Consider the following 19,100-nt stretch of genomic DNA (forward strand, 5'->3'; position numbering starts at 1 on the left):
TTTTTTACATAATATGAACCACATGATACAATTAGGTTATCAGAACAGAATTTTGAAGGGCTGAACTCCACCCACCAGGAAAATGGCAACAATTGCACTTCCCTTCAGCATCCCTGTCACAGACCCAGCATCACCACCTCGTCTGCTGAGCCAGCCCCACACAGAGGCACTGACCACCTCAGGGAATGCTCTGTGCTATAGACAATGGTCTCACTGTCGAATTTTGATGACCCACTGTGCATGCACAGAGGGAATCACTGTTTCCTCTCACCATTGCACACAGACGTGCTCCACATGGATGTTTGCTGTCCTCTGGAAGAGCGAGGCAGCAGACACTAACCCAGGTATTTCAGTCAGCCATGCAGGCAGACTTAGGAAAAACAATTGAGCACTGCTGATGAGCTCTTCTTTCAACTCACACACACTGTTTAATTGTGAAATACCTTGGCTATTTCTGTGTTTTCTGCTACCATGAAAGTGAAGCTGATGTTCACCAGATCTGTGCCACTGCAAACACACACTATCCGTCCTTCCAACTCGTTTTCTGATTTTCCAACAGCCTCGAGCGCAGTTAGTATTTTGGGATCCTGTGAAGCAGAATAAAGAACTTGTTACATTTGCAACACTTCTGCTATGCAAGGCACTATGGTAAAAATGCATTTTCACCTCCTTATGCATTTACACCTTTAAACCTTTGCCAGTCATCTTAAATGAGTGCTTTCACTCAGAAACATTGTGTGCAAACCTGAAAAACCAATATATTCTAACAGTTAGGAACATGATTGTGAGAACTCATATTTTCATCACGAAGAAGAAAAATTAATGACTCCAAGGACTGGAAACAGAGGATCAGTACTAATCTCTAAGTTAATTATTCCAATCCAGTTAAGTCGGTAGTTCCTGAGAGTCACAATCTCTGTGACTCCTTGGCTGTTTCTTAGCGACGTATCACACGATCTGCTGTCCCTGCTGCTGGAGATTTAATGGGCATACTTTTTTAAAGACAGAGCTGAAGTCTGAAGCACACTGGTGTGGCTGTGAGTATGGGGAGGATAGGACTGTCTGCATCACCACATCTCTTGCCCCTTCTCTGTGGGGCAGAGATCTCGGCCTGTTGATTCCCAAGAGGATTTCTAAGAGAGAGTTACCTACAGGCAACACAAAACCACTTAACATGTGAAAGTGGAAATGCAGGGCTCACAACAAATCTTCTAACCTGAAGGCCTGCTGGAAGGAGAGCCACAACACAGTGCAGAAAACCCTGCATATTCCTTCTCAATACTACTGAGCATATTTCCAAAGGTTTGGGGTTCTCCAGAACTCCTAGCTAGTACTTCTGCTGATACTCTTTAAAAAGGCAGACTGCGACCAGCTGCCCTCTCTGACCACCTAAATGCATAAAGAGGGATGCAAACAAATCTTTCTACAGTTTATGCCAATGGAGTGAGAAGATAAAATAAATTCAAACAGACCATAACAAAATGAAACATTTTTTTCAGATCCCTAAAACAAGTATCACAATAAACTGTTACAAGACAATTAAAATCTCCTGATATGTGCTCTTAATGTCTGTTCAGCTTTCAGTGCATCCTGAATCCTGCAGTACATCAGAAAGACCAGATGACTGAACTTGCCCACTGCAATCACAATAAATCACTGCAAAACTTCAAATTTGAGGCTATGATTGCAAAATAAAAGCTGTGTTACTGGTATTATTTAAAGAAATTAATGGCATCCTGCATTTCACCTTCAGCTTAAATACTCTTTGTTCAAATGAAAGTATAAAGTAAGTATAGAGTACCTTTGGTACAGCTCCAAAACGAACACTGTTGATCAGGGAGCATTCTAACACCTGTCCCTCCTGAAAGGACAAAAAGGGTACAAGTTCAAAGGTCTGCTGAGACATGGTTCCACTGGGAATTTCAGCAAAAATAAACAGTGAATTTTATTGGCAAACTCTGTTAATAAAAACAAGCAGTATATTTCCCTCTAATATCAGTTGGTTCCCTCTTAAATTCTTCACTTCTATCAATTCTAAAAAGAATAGGATGAGGACTAGTTTTGTAAATAAACTAACACAGTATTTTAGATTTTTAAAAACCAGAATATACCTGAAGTGCAATAACATATAATATACATTCCTGCATTCCTGACATAATTGCAATATACCTTTCCTTCACTTTTCCAGCTCAGAAAAAAACCAAATTCATCCACTTGGAAGAGACAGTTACTTTCAAAGACAAAAGATTCCTATAGAAAAGAAAATACAGACCATTATTTTAGTCAGTTTGACAAATATCAATTATTTATCATTCAAAAATAAAGGACTGTTCTGCTTCTTCCCAAAGACCCTCCTGCAAAATTTGCTGCTCCCCCCCAAAAAAAAAAACAGAAACAAGGGAGGCAGGCTTTTAAAAAAGAGATCACTTTTAATGATTTGTCTTATTGTTTACACTTGAGACACTGGAATGCACATAATTAATATTTTCCTACCACATTGCAACTAAATGAAGATGTTTTATTTAATAGAAGCAGTGATTCTTACCTAATAAAAAGTCTTAATGAAATGTAACTTCAAGAAATTTATTGAAAATTAAATGCTTTAAGGTAAAAAAATATATAATTTGCCAATGCCACCTTCAGGATCAAATGGCCACATTTCCTTTTAACGTGCAAAATTTGGGAAGCACTTTTCTGTTGCACTACAGCAGTGTATATGCTGTGAGTGCTTTGCAGCAGAGTAAATGACAAGCAGAGCTTGAAGGATATTGATTTTTAGAAGAAATCAGGAAAGAATGGCATTCCAGAGAGACTGGGCAAGGCAAAAAAATCAGATTAGCTGAATTTAAAATGAAATTTCCTCCACACACCTCCAGCCTCAATTAGAGCATCATAAATTAAGCTAAAATGCAGGAAAACAGTGTGCAGAATCAATCACTTCTTCAAGAAAAAGAGGATCCAGAACTTCCTGACTTCCTTAATTGAATAGCAAGGCGAATTTGTGGGAAGAGCCCTCTGTGAGGAAACAAAACAGGCTCCCAAGTGTGCCACAGAAAACCTGGAACAAACTGTAGCAACTGGGAGCAGGAGGGCATCACAGAATGGGCAAACAACCTCCTGCTCCACGGGGGGCAAGCAGGACCCCCTTTCTGTGGGGTTTTGGGGGGCAGCAAATCCAGCTGCAAGGAGCAGGAGCTTGGTGCCAGCTCTTGCCCCACGCATGCCCAGAGCTGTGGAGTGTCCCAGAGGTGCCTGCTGAGACGAGAACAGTTGTGCCTCATGCTGTCCCTGCCATCACACCCAAACTGGAGCACTTAGGACTCTCTGCTGTAGCTGCCCACTCTCTGTTCCTTGTTGAAAGATGAGAGAACAACCAGGGGCTGTGCCCCTCACTCAGCTCCTCACAGGCTGTTTCTGCAGCAGAGTTTGCTGAAGGAAAAGAAAGCTTTTTTTTCCCATGTCCACCACTATCTACGTCATTTATCTGGCCCCAAATACGAAAACCCAGGGTAAACCAACTATCCCTATCTTGGCAAGCCTCGTGACAAAAAATATCTTTTACTTACATTTCAAAAGATAAGAAAATACAAATATCCTTGAAGGCATTTACCTACAACTTCTAGAGATCTCCTGTTCAAACAAGATTAAAAATAGCCCCTGATAAAATTATTCTTACCAGCATATCAATGCTGAGTATAGGGTAAACTTCTCAGTACTTTAGTTCAGCTGCCTGTGTAAAATGTTCTGTTTTGCATTCCTTCAATAAATATGGATTAAAGCATAGCTGAAAGCAGGATCATAGTAATCATATTTCAGATAGAGTGCAGATTGATTTTCTAAAGTAGATAAAACCACTCTAGTTCTGAAATGATGCATTTGAATCAGAAAATGAATTTTCTGTGTTCTCTGACTTTCCCTTGTTATAGGCAGGTCCTCTGTTTATATATTTAAAAAAAAGCAATATTCTTCCTCCCTCCATTTGAGAGATAGTACAAAAAAAAATGAAAGATTCACTTTGTTTAATAATGTGCTTTATGAATCTGCAAAGATGAGAGTTTTATACACGTTACAGATGTTTTGAACCAGTTCTCCCTTTCTCTTCCTCAGGGCTTGTGTCAAATCAGAGGCATTAAACATATTTTAAAGCTATTTCTTTCAAAAGCAAAAAATCCCTGTGTAGCAATAAAGTCTGTTGATATTGCCTCCCCACAGAAAAGGGTTTTCTGAGAAAATTTTTTTTCCATTTTTTCTGAGAGTATTACCAGAAAAAATTAAAGTTTCTTTGTGTATAGTGAAAGCAAAACATGAAATATTCTGGAACTTCTGCATATTTAAAAGAGAATAGCAAATGAAAGGCTACTGGCTTCTTACCTCTTCGTATCTATCAAACACAGCTCCATCTTGCATAAAAGAGGGAACTGGCTTCTGCCAGTTAAATTCATAAGGTTTTGCCATGATTACAGAAGAAAAATCTGAAATGGAATGGAAAAGCAGAGTTCAATTACTGTCCTTCAAAAGGAGTATTTCAAAGGCCAAGCAGGAAAAAAAAGTGACTTTTAGGTTTTCCTTTCATACAGAAGTACTAAAAAGTCACAGTGCATTTCCAAATCAAGAGCTTTCCTCCTAGGAGTAATTTTGTTTCATATCTTTAAAATGGAAAATACTTGTATAATGTGTGTATGAACTTAATTATTTGCAAAACACTTGCACTGTAACTTCTAGAGTATAATGAGGCTGGGATTAACCTAGCTCTAGGTGACCAAATACCACAACCACAACAAAACAAATACTTCTTTTTTTTACTGGAAAACACCAGATGCTACAGAAACAGATTAAATATTTTCTTAACATCCTAAACTGTATGCTAGGGGCAAAATACGTTTTTCTGTTTCAAATGTCATTTATGTTAAATTCCTGGGTATTTTCAGTCGTATTTTACCCATAATTCAAGATGTGAATAATATATATGTCAAAATTCATAGGGAAAAATACTCTTTAGAGATATAGGCCATTAAATAAAACTGGGTAGTTGTATTGTGCACTTCTGCAAGAGAACAAATGTGAACAAAATTGTCAATTTAAAATAAAACCCAGAAGTCATATTGTATGGACATTACAATAAAGACAGCAAATTATCCAGTTGCTTTCCAATGCCTTCCAGGTTACACTAGAAGGGGCAGAAAATGGGGCAGAAAATGCCCCAACTAAATAATCTGAGATTCCATTTAAGTTCTTTTCATCTGAAGTGGTTGCTCCTGCTTCATAATGCCATCCAGGTCACACAGCATCCCAATCATCCCTTTATCCACTGGAGCACAAAGAGTGGGAATGCCCTTGGCAGCAGCAAGGCCAGGTAAGCTGAGTGCTGGATGTCAGGGAATTGTGCTGTGAGAGGTGACATGGAGGGTGACAGCAGGACAGGGCCACACCACTGAACTAACCCTGTCCTGCTCATGGAGGGTGACAGCAGGACAGGGCCACCCCACTGAGCCCAGCCTTTCCTGCTTGTCCCTGCAGTGACAGCTGGGGATGCTCAGCCACTCTTGACTGCCCCCAGAGGCACCACAGGGGTTAAGGGTGACCAGCCCTGAATCTGCTGCAGCACAGGCCCAAGACCCGAGAACATTTGTCCAAGCGAGAATAGTCACATAAAACTCCAGGGAGGGCATGACAGCCTGGGCAATCCATGCACACAGAGATGTCTTCTCTGACTGAATTTTGAACCCAGAATAAACACAAGTGATTAAAAGAGCCTAAGAACTTTGTAGTATGCCCCTTGTCTGTCTTGCCTTCATTCACATAAAACATCTTCTAACAAGAAAAAAAATGAGAACAAAAGAACTGTTAAAAGACTCTGTCCAAGATTTGCTTTAAGTACAGTTATTTTGGTAATTTTCTGCTGAAAAGATAACCCTACTACTTAAAACATGCACTCTGAAACCTGGATGTGAAGAGTACTTGAGCACACACTTAACTCTCAGAAAGACTCACCACCTTAACACTACACACACGCACCTGGTCAGCACAGCTGAGCTCATCATCTAGTCCCAGAAACAGAGCTCTGGAAAAGCCTTCTCCACAGAGGTCCTCTCCTCCATCTGGGTACTCACACAGTCTGATGAACCCGTTACTTCATCGCTGAGACATTACACAGAAGGAGCTCCTCAGTTTGTGCTGCAGTGCGCATTTCTCAAACCTTGCAGTCAGCCTGAGCCCTCTCCACTTTCCCTGCTGCTTTCTGAAGTCAGGGGCCCTGACCAGGACCAGTAACCCAGCACCACCCCCTGTCACAGGAACCAGGACTACAGCCCTTCATCTTATTTGCATAACCTTGCATTTAGCAGCAAGAAAACATGCCTGACTGCTCATAATTCATCCAGCAAACAACTTCTGTCTCAGGGACTCCAGCTCGTTGTTATTTCCCACCTTCCCAGCCCCTTCTCTAGCTCTGCTCTCATAGGTCACTTCAGTTTACAGATGAACAGAGACAGATGAAGTGTGAGGGAAAGACAGCTTGAGTACATGCAGCAAGGAGTTGGAGGAATTGTAACAAACAACATTTTTAAGCCTTATGCTTTGGCAGCTGTGCAGAAGGTGAAGAAAATTCTCACTGCCTTTAGAAAAGCTCTTTTCAGTCTCTCACATTTCTTACACTCCTTTCAAAAATCCATTTTTTTCTTAACCCTGTTAGCTTTTAAGATCACCAAACTAAAATACAAAATATTCCCCTGTCACTCTTTGGACCTCTGTTAATCTTCATCAATTGTTTTAGCAGTTCAAAGACAGTGAAAAACAACACCAATCCCAACCAGCAAACCCAAACAAACATGACATTGTAACATTCATATGGCTGCAAATATACGCATGCATATATCCTCACTATGACGAGAATCAAGAATTACCCTCTTTAGAGAAATTAAATAACAATGAAATGTGTGAGGATTCAACTGGGAGACATAGAAGGTTAAGGAACTAAATTTAAAGGCAGCAAAATTTTAATTTGAAAACTTTTATACCGCCTTAAAAACTGAAATCAAATCTTACTGACTTAGAGTTCTCAAAGCATAACAACTCCTCTGAATACATGCTATTCACAAAAGTAGAAAGAACACTGATATAAATACACCTCAAGAGTTAATTAATGACTACCAGGGAGAGGAGGGTGAAGTGCAGTAGTTAAATGCCTCTTGCAGTATCTCCCTTTCTTCCAACACTGATTTATGCCTGAAGGCATGATTTGGATGACATGAAATTCACCTGGAGCACCCAAAGAGCGAGGACACAAAATTAACCATATTCAGAAGAGCATTAATTAACACAAAAGTCTTCCTCTTCTGTAAGCTTGGCTGTACTAAGGTAAATGTGAGGCGTGTGGGCTATAAATCCTGGGTTTTTTCATTCTGTGACCAAAAGAAGGACAAGGTGTGGCTGAACAGGAGGAGGAAAGGATTCTGTTAATACGAAGGAGACAAATGTTTGGGGAAAGAGGTGATATTCTAAACTAATCCACAGGGCTGGGTAGCATGATGGATAGGATACTCCTTGCATCCCATAAACATCCTGTCAATGTTGAGACACTGCTGGAAAGGACAGCAGAGTTCCTCAGAGATGACCCCCCCAGTTTCAAACACAGAAACACAATTTCCGCACTTTGCTTAGCCCCAAGTATCCTAACAGGACTTGTCAATTTTTTTTTAGTCATTATTATTTTTGCCTCTGGAATGAATCCCTATTGGCTGAGTGACAGGTGAGGAGGCTCTACAGACTGTGTTTGCCATTTCACCTCTTGGAATTATATTCCCTAAACTTGTGCAGCACCCACCCAACACTATGCTGACTTTAGGAATCTTGCCCAGGATATTTTTCTTACAGATATGAGGAAGCAATTAAAAAAAAACCAAAAATGAATTTATTTCCCATTCCCAGTCACCCCAGGACATCCCCCCACCTTGAAGTATATATAATCTTCATCATCAGTCCTGTTTGGTAAACAAGATTCTTCATTACAAAGACAACCAGATCTAGATCAGCAGATTTCTCTAACTTTTGGGGTTTTTTTATGGAGTTCATCCCAGTCCAGCAAGTCTCCCTGCAAAGCTGTGGACTAGAGTGAAAATCCAACTGTCCATGACCAAACAGGCAATGCAGCATTGAAATTCTTTTAAAAAATGCCCCTTTCATTTTTTAATGAGGCTTTGAAGTACTTTCATATTCAAATACTGTAAACGTTTATAGAAACTTGAAGAAAAGTCGAACCTTCATGTATTTTACTCCTCAATGTCAAATTCATTTGGTCATAAAGGTACTGACATTAGCATAAGCAAAATGCAGAGACAGGGAAAAGGAAAAAAAGCAAAATGCAGTTTCATGTCTTTTAAACACGAAACCTTGGTTTCAACTCTAGAACTTAAAATTCAGAGTAAGTTTTAAGAAAATAAAAGACACTATAGTGTGAATTCTGTGTAAAAAGTAACAGGGCCATGCTGCTGAATTTCTGCAGTGCCCACTCTATACTATAAGACAGTTCCAAGATTTCCCAGCTCTCCAAGCTGTTCCACAATCAAATTTGGATGGGTTTTTTTTTTATTTTCTTTTTTCAAGATTAATTTTTCAGCAGGCTATTTTTAAACTCATTATTACCACAGCTAATGCAAGCAACTGAAACCAGTTCTCCCCAAAACAGGTCCAGGAAGAATACCAGACAACAAGAATACCTGACCACACATCACTTAGCATTGCTCTGCATTTCCATTTTGTCTCATTTTCCATTCCATTTGAATTGCTGGAATGCACTGGAGTGCAGGGGCAGCTGAGGGCTTAGATCACGACAAGATGGGGTCTGTTCTGAGCTCATCTGCTTAGCATTTCCCCCAGGCCAGTGAGGCTGCCTGTGCAGAGCTCAGAAATGAGTACCTGCTCCTGGCCCTGCCTTCAGGTCCCAGCTGTGCCTCGGTCACCACCTCTGATGACAGCCACTTTTTCTAACAAGTGGAATTCCTAGGATAAAACACAGGACTCAAACATCACCCCCCAGCTTCCTCACATATTTTTCTTCTTGTCCTAATGGCTTCCTAGTTTGTTCATATCTAGAGTTTTCCCCAACCTTCCTACTCATTTGAAAACTCTCATTTTTTTGACATAAGTACTGACCACCCATCCTCTTTGAGGGGGACAGCATTTGCCTTTATGAGAAGTGAATGCTGTAGAAAGAGACTTGCTGGTTTTGTAAATAAACTTATTCTGGTATATTTCCAACAGTATAACAAACCTCCATTCTGACAATTAGAAATATATTTAAATCAAGCCATTATGGAAAGCTTCTCAGATGATTCACTCAGGTCCAATTCCTCACAAACTTCTAAATTACAGACATTTGTAGGCCCAAGAAGGCAAATTATTTCTCTGCTCACCAGCAATACAGAGCCACTAGAGCAGAGTTTCCCTTTTGAATTGATCACCAAAGTCTTGTGGACTCATCACACATTGGGATCAGTCCTTGTGTGCAACCATTGTAAACCAGCTTTACTAGTTGCACTTGCTGACCAAAATGAACCTTTAGATAGATGCCACTTGAAATGCCTGGAAAAAAAAAAAATAAAGCTGCAATTGCAACACCAAAGTGTTCAAAGAAAAGCTAACATTTTACTCATTTTCAAAAACACTCCTAAAGCAATAAGAGAATCTGAGAATCTATACATATTTCTAGAAAATGTGTGACTTGAATAGTGAGCTAAAATGCAGAGCTATCAGAACTGGACGTTACTAAAAACTTAAGTGTTAAAAATTAATAAACCAGACATAGAAAACTACAAACTTCCTGGAATAAATAAAGTTGTATTTACTATCCTTTCCTTCTGTTGATAGGAAATTTGGTGTTCATATTCTCAATTTTGTAACAGCAAATGTGAGAGGAAAAGGGAAAGGCACAGATCTCCCCAAGGGATTATTTCAGCATTATTTCATAATGCTGTGAATTGTACAGAGGATTTAGCAATCTGACTCATCAAAAGACAATAAATGACAATTGATTTTCATTTACACATATTATTCAGTATGCATCTAACAGTAACATTTTGCTTTAGATCTGTCAAGTGAACTTCTCATGTGAGCATGTGATGAGGAAACACTCCGTAGACCCTTCCCTGTTTTGTCTCATTCCAATAACACCAACCATACAAAATATTAAGTTGTCTAAAAATGTGGAAGACGCTACATTTTTATCTTTAGTCATGCAGAAGTCTTAGAGGTGCTCAAGATTCATTTAGCATAATATCAAGTGTCCCATTTCCTGGAAGCCATCTCATCCCCATGTAGTAATAGAGAGCAAATTGGACTTCGATGGAAACAATGGTTTGTGTAATTGCTGCCAAGATCCTTTCTGAATTGCTATAGCATGTGATAGATGTATACAGTGGGTCTAGATTTAACCAGCAGTGACTTTAATTAAGTTTAATTACTTCACTCTGTGCCTTTCAATGGAAGGCAGTGTTAAAACAAAGGCTACCTCATGGAATAACAAAACGAACAAACAAACCAACCAACAAGCAGCACTTGCAAAACATCTCAAGTATTTCCTGATTTACAGAAGCCCAGACTCTCTCTTTACAGTTTTGTAAACTCGGACACCTTGTATCAATACAGCAGCAAATTACAGCCTAAAGGAATGGGATTTTTCAGATTTATTAAAAAAACAAGTTTTCAATATGGCGTTTGGGCAATTAATACCATACTTTATTTCTACTGTTGTTTAATCTGCTGCTGACAGGTAACACATCTTAAGTCAGTGAGTAGTGTTTCTTACTTTTAGGTACATCTATACAAAGTGTTTGTGCAAATTATTTGAATTAAAATCATGGGTGATTTTGACATTTAGAACTTCGGTTTCTTCTTTTTAGTTTTATTCTGGTGCATTGTACTCTAAAAGATCTGAAGCAGAAGTGGTTCCTGTACTTTAATGTGAGAGGAAGACAGGAATAAATGTTTGGAATTAAAATTCTAGGAAGTGTTCAGGTGGGAGTATGGATAAACACCAAACAACCGTAAGTGAGCATCACTCCAACTACAAATGCAGGAGTTCAGCGATCCAAGGACATAAAACAACTGCAAGATCTTAAGACCGAATTATTAACTACAAATACCATGAAAACAAACTTCCAAACTGCATTAATATCAGCAGTCTTTCCTTTCTAAGTCCAAGGAAAAGTTTTGGAAAGAACACAGTGTAGTACCTCTAACAAAAATAAAACAAACTACAACTATCAGCTGCTCCGTGACCACATCCTGAGGACACAGTTGTCTGTTTCCAAACACTTAAACAGGCCCGGACTTTGTATTAATAAAATCCAATGAAAGGTCAAGATCATATTTTTGTAATAACTTCTAAATCCCTGCGTGTTTGAAATAATCCCTCCTATGGTCAGGTACTTTAGTTCAAACCAAACTTTAATAAAGTTTGGACATAATTTATTAGGATCTTTTTCAAAATATACAGATATATTAAAAACTAATAAGCTGTGAAGAACATAGATGTTATTTTAAAATCCAAAATTAGGAAAGTGACATTATAATTTGCTGGTTTTCTGGATGATTTCTGAGAAAACAAGAGTGATCCACATTGTTGGCTTAAAATTTCAGACAAAGCTAAGGTGATCTTTGGCAATTGTTCCAGCAGTCTAAAATGCATTAATATCAAAATCTGTGTTCATTATTTGACAGTTGGCAGTGTGTTAAAAGTAGGTATTTGTTGGAAGTTTAAACTAATTACAAATTTTTTTGGTACCCTGGATAAAGCCTAGGAACTAGAGCCACCATGGAAATGCACAGGGCCCTTTATACTTTTAAGACTGTAATTATGCAGTTTAATCCATGACATCAGTAAGATTTTGGTATCTATCTCAGAAGATGTAATGCTGCTCAGATTCCATCTCAACACCTTCCCCCTTTCCTTTCCTTTCCTTTCCTTTCCTTTCCTTTCTTTCCTTTCCTTTCCTTTCCTTTCCTTTCCTTTCCTTTCCTTTTCCTTTCCTTTCCTTCTTCCTTTCCTTTCCTTTCCTTTCCTTTCCTTTCCTTTCCTTCTTCCTTTCCTTCTTCCTTTCCTTTCCTTTCCTTTCCTTTTCCTTTCCTTTTCCTTTCCTTTCCTTCCTTTCCTTTCCTTTTCCTTTCCTTTTCCTTTCCTTTCCTTTCCTTTCCTTTCCTTTCCTTTCCTTTCCTTTCCTTTCCTTTCCTTTCCTTCCTTCCTTCCTTCCTTCCTTCCTTCCTTCCTTCCTTCCTTCCTTCCTTCCTTCCTTCCTTCCTTCCTTCCTTCCTTCCTTCCTTCCTCCCTCCCTCCCTCCCTTCCTCCCTCCCTCCCTTTCCCCCTCCCTCCCTTTCCTATCTCCCTTTATCATCACCCTGGAGTTACATCTCAAAGGTAGGGGAATGCAGGCAGGGCATTATCAGCTGGTTGGAATGGAAATCATCTTTTCTGAATTGCTATAGCACGTGATGATGTTTTCTGCCAAGATTTCAAGTTCACATCACAGAAAATCTCCCAGTCAGTATCAGGAAAAGAAACTACATGGGGCTCACAGCGTGTGCTTCAACTCTCCTGTGCAAAAAGCACATCTGGGAATCACAATGACATTTAACAGATGGAGAAAAAAAATAATAGCTGCCTGGCCTAAACCCTGTTGCAGAGGTTCAACTTGTTTGTTTTTTTCACCCCTCAGCAATCAGTCTGCCTGTTGTATGCAAAACCAGCACTTATCATCAATTGCTCAGGAAAAAACACATCCCCTTTGGGGTAGGTACCAGTCAAAGGATCCAGGCTGCAGCCAGACAGCTCTGGAGTCCTGGATGGACATTTTTACTATTTCCCATTTTCCTCTTCCTCCCTCTAAAGAATGAGGCTAGCAAGACTTGTCTTACAGAATTAGCAATGCTAAGTACCCCTTTCATCACCAATAACACCCAGTGCTAACTCATTAACAAAGTGGGCATTTTGCTGAAGATGAGATTGTCCTGGTTTTAAACAGTGTATCACAACGAGGCAAGGCTGAAAATAAACTGCTGCCCAACGTTTGGAAATCTAGAAGCCCTTTTTCCAGCAGGATAAATACAGACAGCCACGTTGCAGATACACCAGGTTATCACTTATTTATATCTTTAATTTTGTAGAGAAGCAAGAGGAAAAGCAACTGGTTCTGAACTTTTAGTTACTGTTCCTTCATTATGGTAGGTAGGTGGCAGAGTAAGCATTTCTTGTCAATTTGTTTCAGCCACATTTCTTTTGAAATGGTTGTTGTGTCACTGCCCAGAAGCTCTGAAAACAATAGGAAAGATTGTGCAGAAAATATGGCCAAGGATAAAGAAAATATATCCCCAATCCTTTAGCTGGTAAACTCATAGTTAACCACAAGCAAAAAATGGGAATGCATAAAACATGGCATCACAGTCTCTCTCACTAATCCCTGCCTCAGAGAACCTGTGTAATCTGCATATTCATTTCTACTAATCAAATACTAAAACAAATCTCTTGACATTGTGCTCTGTTTCCTGTCCCTGCAGTGGCCACCAAACTGACAGCTGTTGTCTCTGTGGGGTGAAGGGAGGCTGCCTGAGATTGCTCAGAACTTCATCTGATAGAACAGTTCACAGTGCTAATACAGTCATTATTGAGGCATTCAGCTGTTTACATGACTTCAGAACAGCACCCTCAAAAGTCACGAATATTTGAATATGAATGTATGGCTTGTTGAAGAAATGGGGTAAAACCAGGCATGTCAGCTGTTAAAGAGCGGGGTGGGGGAGTGCTCCAAGCCAGCAGCCTCTCAGAATTTCCTGCTGGATGCATTTTGGCTTGTTCAGTTATTCACAATATAGATATGACATTTCTGAAGGAAAGGCATCTCAATTTTTCATTGCTCCAAGTGGATGACTTGACAGAGTATTCCTAAAGGGATAAAAATAAAAGTGTTGGTATGTAACCTATTTGTCCTGTATGGAGACAGAAAGGAGGGCCAGCCTGCCAGTCAGGAGCACTGGTATGGCCTGCTGGCCCACACAGCCCCTTTGGAACACTTCTTAGACAGATCCTAATAAACAGCAAGATCTACAGCATGCTGAGAAACCCCTTTTATTCAGATTTTTCTGGACCAGCTGGTGACACCAGAGTCAGGGGACTCAATTTCTCTGAATTCCTAACTTAAGGATGTAATTTCAGTGTCAACCAGCAGGAAAGTGGGAGCTGATCCCTCTCGGAGCTCCACCTCATCATCATCATCATCATCACTGTTCTTTCTTGCCACCTGCTGCTGTGACCCCCACTTGTGCTGAGGAGGAAAGGGACACATAGCTCAAGCAGAAGATAGCTCTGCCCTCACAGGTACATGGGGAACACACCCACAAGGCAGGGAGATGAGCAGCACCTTCTCCTCTGTCCTTGGAAAGGTGAGAGCACAAATACCATGAGGACACTCCTGACTCCAGACAGCCATCAGGGCTGAGAGAAGTGAAATGTGTGGGGAAGAGCATAAGATTTGAAAAGAGGAGGAAGGAACTAACAACAGAAAAAGCTACAGGAAGCAAGGATGGGGTGTCTGGCACTGATGTGGGCTGAGGCAGCCTGACAAAGTGCCCGAGATGGCCACACTTTCACCATGCTAGAAAAGAACAGCAAATAGTTTGGGAAAGCTGAAATGGAAATTATTTGGGATAGCACAGGCAAGGCTATTTTTAGAGATTATTCCAAGTATGAAGTTGGGTAACTGCAATACGGCTGGAAAGGAAGGAACTGGGTGGAATATACACTAAGAAAGACCAAAAGAAAAACAATGCTGGTGTTGTGTAGGGGGGATGAAAAAGAGAAGTGGCAGGAACACTGCCAACATTCCAGGCATGGGCAGAGGGGGTCACTTACTGTGGCAGCTCAGGAGGTGGGATGGTAGGGCTCCTGGAGAGGAGGAGTTCAGTATTGCCCCATGCTGCAGACAGACCAACAGATGAATGGGGAAGAAGCCTGGAAAGGTGAAAGAACTGATTCTAGATGTGAGGGTGGAGGTCAAAGAAAGAGCAGTCTGTTTGGAAGCCATCAAATGCAGTGGGAATCAGCAGATATTAACCACTTACATCACAAAAATTGATAAAGAGACCCTTGCAGAGACAGAGAGAAAATGTTTTACCATTTGCACTGGCTGGATGAACTGAAGTGTTCTCAAGTGGTGGTGCTTAACTATGGCTGCCACCATCCACTCTGGCCTCCTACAGCTCAGTAACAAGTGGCACACAGGCTCAGCAAAGGCACAGCCCATCAAACCAAAGAGCAGCATCACACCCAAAGCACAGCAGACCCCGTAGAAAGTGAACTTTTTACGTGTCTAAAACCAGCTTTGTCTTCATCACTGTTAAGCATTTCCAGCATAATAATTACCACTGTAAAGAATAAAAACTTGAGCCCAGCAGGCTTTTCCCATAAGAAAACTGGTCAGCTAGTTCAGACTGCTTTTTTTTCCTGTCACATACCTATTAAATGCTTCAGACTGTTTAATGTGATAAAAATGTCTAGACTGGTTTTTGACTGAAAGCTTAAGGAAGAGTGTTCTTTGCCCTTGGCTAGCAACCCCCTTGTAAGCACAATAATGTGAACGCTGTCCTTCTGCAGCCCACACTTTCTGCATACATCCATAAATCCATTGCAGGAATATTCAGAAGTCTTGAGATCTGATAGACCAGCCCAGGGAAATGTGAGGCATATAGATGCAATATAGTATATATGTAAATATGGTGTTTCTTTGCAAGGAAAAATCTGCAGTTTATAATCAAAGTACAGGCATTGCTGAGGAGAAGATGACAGCACCTCTCACAACCCAGTTAACAAAATCCCCCAAAAAATAACCAAAAATATTCTGCTGAAATTGATGAAGAGCAAACCACTTTGCTGAAGCAGGCAGTAGAGTTGAGGCAAGGAATCCCAATGGGCATATTAGGAAAAGCAATGCCACATGTGAGTCAGTGCGTTCAATGCTTTGTGGTCCCGAGCAGCTGTTTATTTTTGTGTAACAAAACTTCAAACATAATTACAATCACTCTAAACTTAGATGTGAGCACACAGTTTATACTAAAAATACCTCTGGCAGTGAAATTACCCAGCTCAACTGGTCCACACCCTCCAAGCCTTTCTTTTTAGGGGCTTTTAATCTGCATCTGTGGAGTGGGCTGTGGTCAAGGAACAGGTGCATCTGATTCTTGTCAGCACGGGTGACTTGCATGCTGGAAGATCAGCTGCATACCATGGAAAAAGCCTGAGAAGAAACACTATCCCTGGACACCACTCCTCGTGGCCGACTCGTGTAGGAAATAAAACTTGCCAAAAGAATTAATGGACAACGTGATGTGACAGGAACATCACTCTGGCCCAGTCACAACTGGACTGTCAAATCACAAATCAAAGTCCCACTTCCCACCTTCCTGTACCCTATTTGTTCCCAAAGCAGTCCTAACATCCAGAGGATGATTTTTTGTTTAAAATGCTCTTAGTCCCCCTCCAAGACCCTAATTAACTCTTGTTCTTTGTGATCAGATCATAAAGTGCACTGCCAGTCAAAGGAGTTGAAAAAGAAACAACCGAACACACTCTGCAGGAAAACAGCCTAGGGCTTGGGAATGTCTATGGAAAGGTTGTTTCAAGGGAGGGAAATGGCAGTTTTTCCACATCAAAAAACCACGGGTAAAAGGATTTATACAGTAGAGGTATGGACCCACCACTGAGCCAGAAATTGGTTTCCATTCTCCTTAAGATACCATTTCTCCTAAGCAAGTCAGAATATTCCCCTCTGTTAAAAGCAAGAATGTGTTTTTTCAGCATGACCAGGGAAGGTGATTTTATTGGTTTTGGAGCACTTGGATACTATACAACTACACTGTACAGTGGAGAATAGACCAAGCAAGATGTCACTTTTGTGGCACTTTTGTGATGAATCTTTTGTGAAATAACTATGTGTACAAATTGAAAGCTTGCACCAAGGAAATTGCACACTGTGAGTTTGTTGTTTGCTTGCTTGCTTAAATATTTATAAAGGGTTTAGATCATCAATAAATCTTTCCTTTTGTCAGCAAACTCTCCTGCAGTGTTGGTTTCTGTACAGTCCATGTCCATGTCAGAGGGTGCTTTGCACAGTCATGGCACTGCTGAATTAAATCCCTTCTTTGCTCCATGTATATTGTCTTTGGGCATCTGAGTGAAATGGCACATGGAGGGAAAAGGCACTAGGCCCAGGTGGTGTTCCTCTTGCGATCCCCAGGAACACTGAGAGTGGTCTGCAAGTGTTTTAAGCTAAGCAGCTGGCAGCAGCCTCCTGAAGGCAGGCAGCCAGGCTGTGCTTACTGACATACCAGGTTGTTGGCAAGGCTTTTTTGGATGGGAGATAAAAGCAGCACAGGGAAGGGAGAAGCTACTGCTTCTCCTGAAACAGAAGTGGCTGGCATGAAAACCGAAATAACAGATTTCATAAATAAAGTGACCAAGCCTTCCCTTCCTGGGTTGTATTTCTGCTGTTTTCTCAAAATCTCAATAGCATGGGCTCGTTAAGGGTTAATGAATAATACGGCTCATTGCTGTATGCAAACTAACTCGCATAAAGATCTGTGTGTGAGAAAGTGTGAACTAACTGAGCCCACCCCTGAGTGTTCCTGATCAACCACGTGAAGGGCACGGATTAGCTCTGTAAACAGGCAGGGCTGGGGACATCTGTGTCCCCAAGCTGGTACCAGTGTGTGCTGGAGGCCATCCCTGATCAGGGCAGCCAGAGTCACCTCCCTGCAGAAACCCCACACAAACAGCACGCAGCTGCCTGCTCAGAGTGCCAGCAGAACTGAGCCCCTTGGAGCCATCATGGGCCAGAAAAGGAACCAATCCAACTCCCTGTCACTGAGAAGAGCAGTCCTAACCCTCTGCTCTTGCTTCCTTTGTGATGATCCCATTCCTGCCTGCCAGCCTAAGTGACCCCATCTCAAGCAGGTCACAGCCAGACATGGATGGAAAGCTCTTGGTCTTTTCTGCTGGTTTTCTGCAGTGACCAGGTCACACAGGAGCCACGTCGAGACAGCACCAAGGACAGGCTGGAGCACAGACAGAGCCAAGAGCAGCGAATTCCAGGTGGCAGCAAATTGCATCTCACACACACTGATGGGAAAGACCACTAGGATTTTGAAAACTGGCTGACTTTGAGAATAATTCCTCTCACCTTTGATACTCTGCAGCCCATTTTGCCAGGACTCTTGGTCTAATCTCCCAATCCTAAAGCAAGTTTGCCACTTCTTAAATTGTACAACGTACTGAAAACTTGGCTTTAAGACCTGGGTACAAAGCCATTCAGGAACTTGCTTAATGTAATGTTAAAAAGCAAACCCACAGCCAACAGGTACCATAGCTGGTAAGCTGAAACATTTTCAAGAGCCTATTTATTTATTAATAAATCCCATGATTTATTAAGAAACTGAACACAAAGAAACAGCAGAACTATTAAGCAGAACAAAGATGGAAAAAAATTATTCCTAATTTTTTTCTGAAGCTGTGGTTAAATAACTACTTGATCTTAAAGTTCAGGATGGCAATACTTGAAAATCAGGTTGAATACAAGATCCTGCAGGTGCTGGATGTGATAAGAAGGGAAACCCTGCTTTTCCTTGGAAATCCAAATTCACACGCAAGATAAGGAGGAATAAGTTACTCAGGCAAACCTATCACTGTGGCAGAACTATCAGATCTAGGAAACAAAGGCTGGTCTTTTCAAGCTGTGTAACAGACAGTGCTCCATTACAATTAAAGAAATCAAACTTCCTTTTGCTTTCACATCCGGTCCTGACAGGCACAAGATAACATTATCTCTATCCAAACCTGTCTTTCTCAGTTGTGGTTGTGTTTTAGAGTAGAAGTACAAAACCAGGAAATAAACCAGGTTGATACACTGAGATAAAAACTACCTGATCCAAAGCTAACAAGGCACAGCTGTAGATAGGAGCTCCAGCCACGCTCCCTGAACCCCTCTGACTGCATGTGCCACAAACTGAACTTAAGCTCCATCAGGCAATCCCACCAGCAATACTACACTGCAGAGCAAAGCCAC

At 40.9% G+C, this 19,100-nt stretch overlaps 1 protein-coding gene across 3 annotated transcripts in view; it reads right to left on the reverse strand.

Annotated features, from left to right (window-relative positions):
* Window positions 1-19,100, reverse strand: part of PLCB4 (phospholipase C beta 4) — a 166,336-nt gene that overhangs the window by 80,622 nt on the left and 66,614 nt on the right. For all 3 annotated transcript variants that reach the window (XM_053972206.1, XM_053972205.1, XM_053972203.1), the window contains exons 2-5: window positions 4,372-4,472; window positions 2,170-2,250; window positions 1,802-1,861; window positions 444-587 (exon numbers count right to left, since the gene is read on the reverse strand). In XM_053972206.1, the coding sequence (XP_053828181.1) occupies window positions 444-587; window positions 1,802-1,861; window positions 2,170-2,250; window positions 4,372-4,455 (369 nt within the window). In that variant the 5' untranslated portion in view covers window positions 4,456-4,472. The remainder of the gene's footprint in view (window positions 1-443; window positions 588-1,801; window positions 1,862-2,169; window positions 2,251-4,371; window positions 4,473-19,100) is intronic.

The sequence above is a fragment of the Vidua macroura genome, chromosome 3 (assembly GCF_024509145.1).
Source record: "Vidua macroura isolate BioBank_ID:100142 chromosome 3, ASM2450914v1, whole genome shotgun sequence".
Classification (NCBI taxonomy): domain Eukaryota; kingdom Metazoa; phylum Chordata; class Aves; order Passeriformes; family Viduidae; genus Vidua; species Vidua macroura.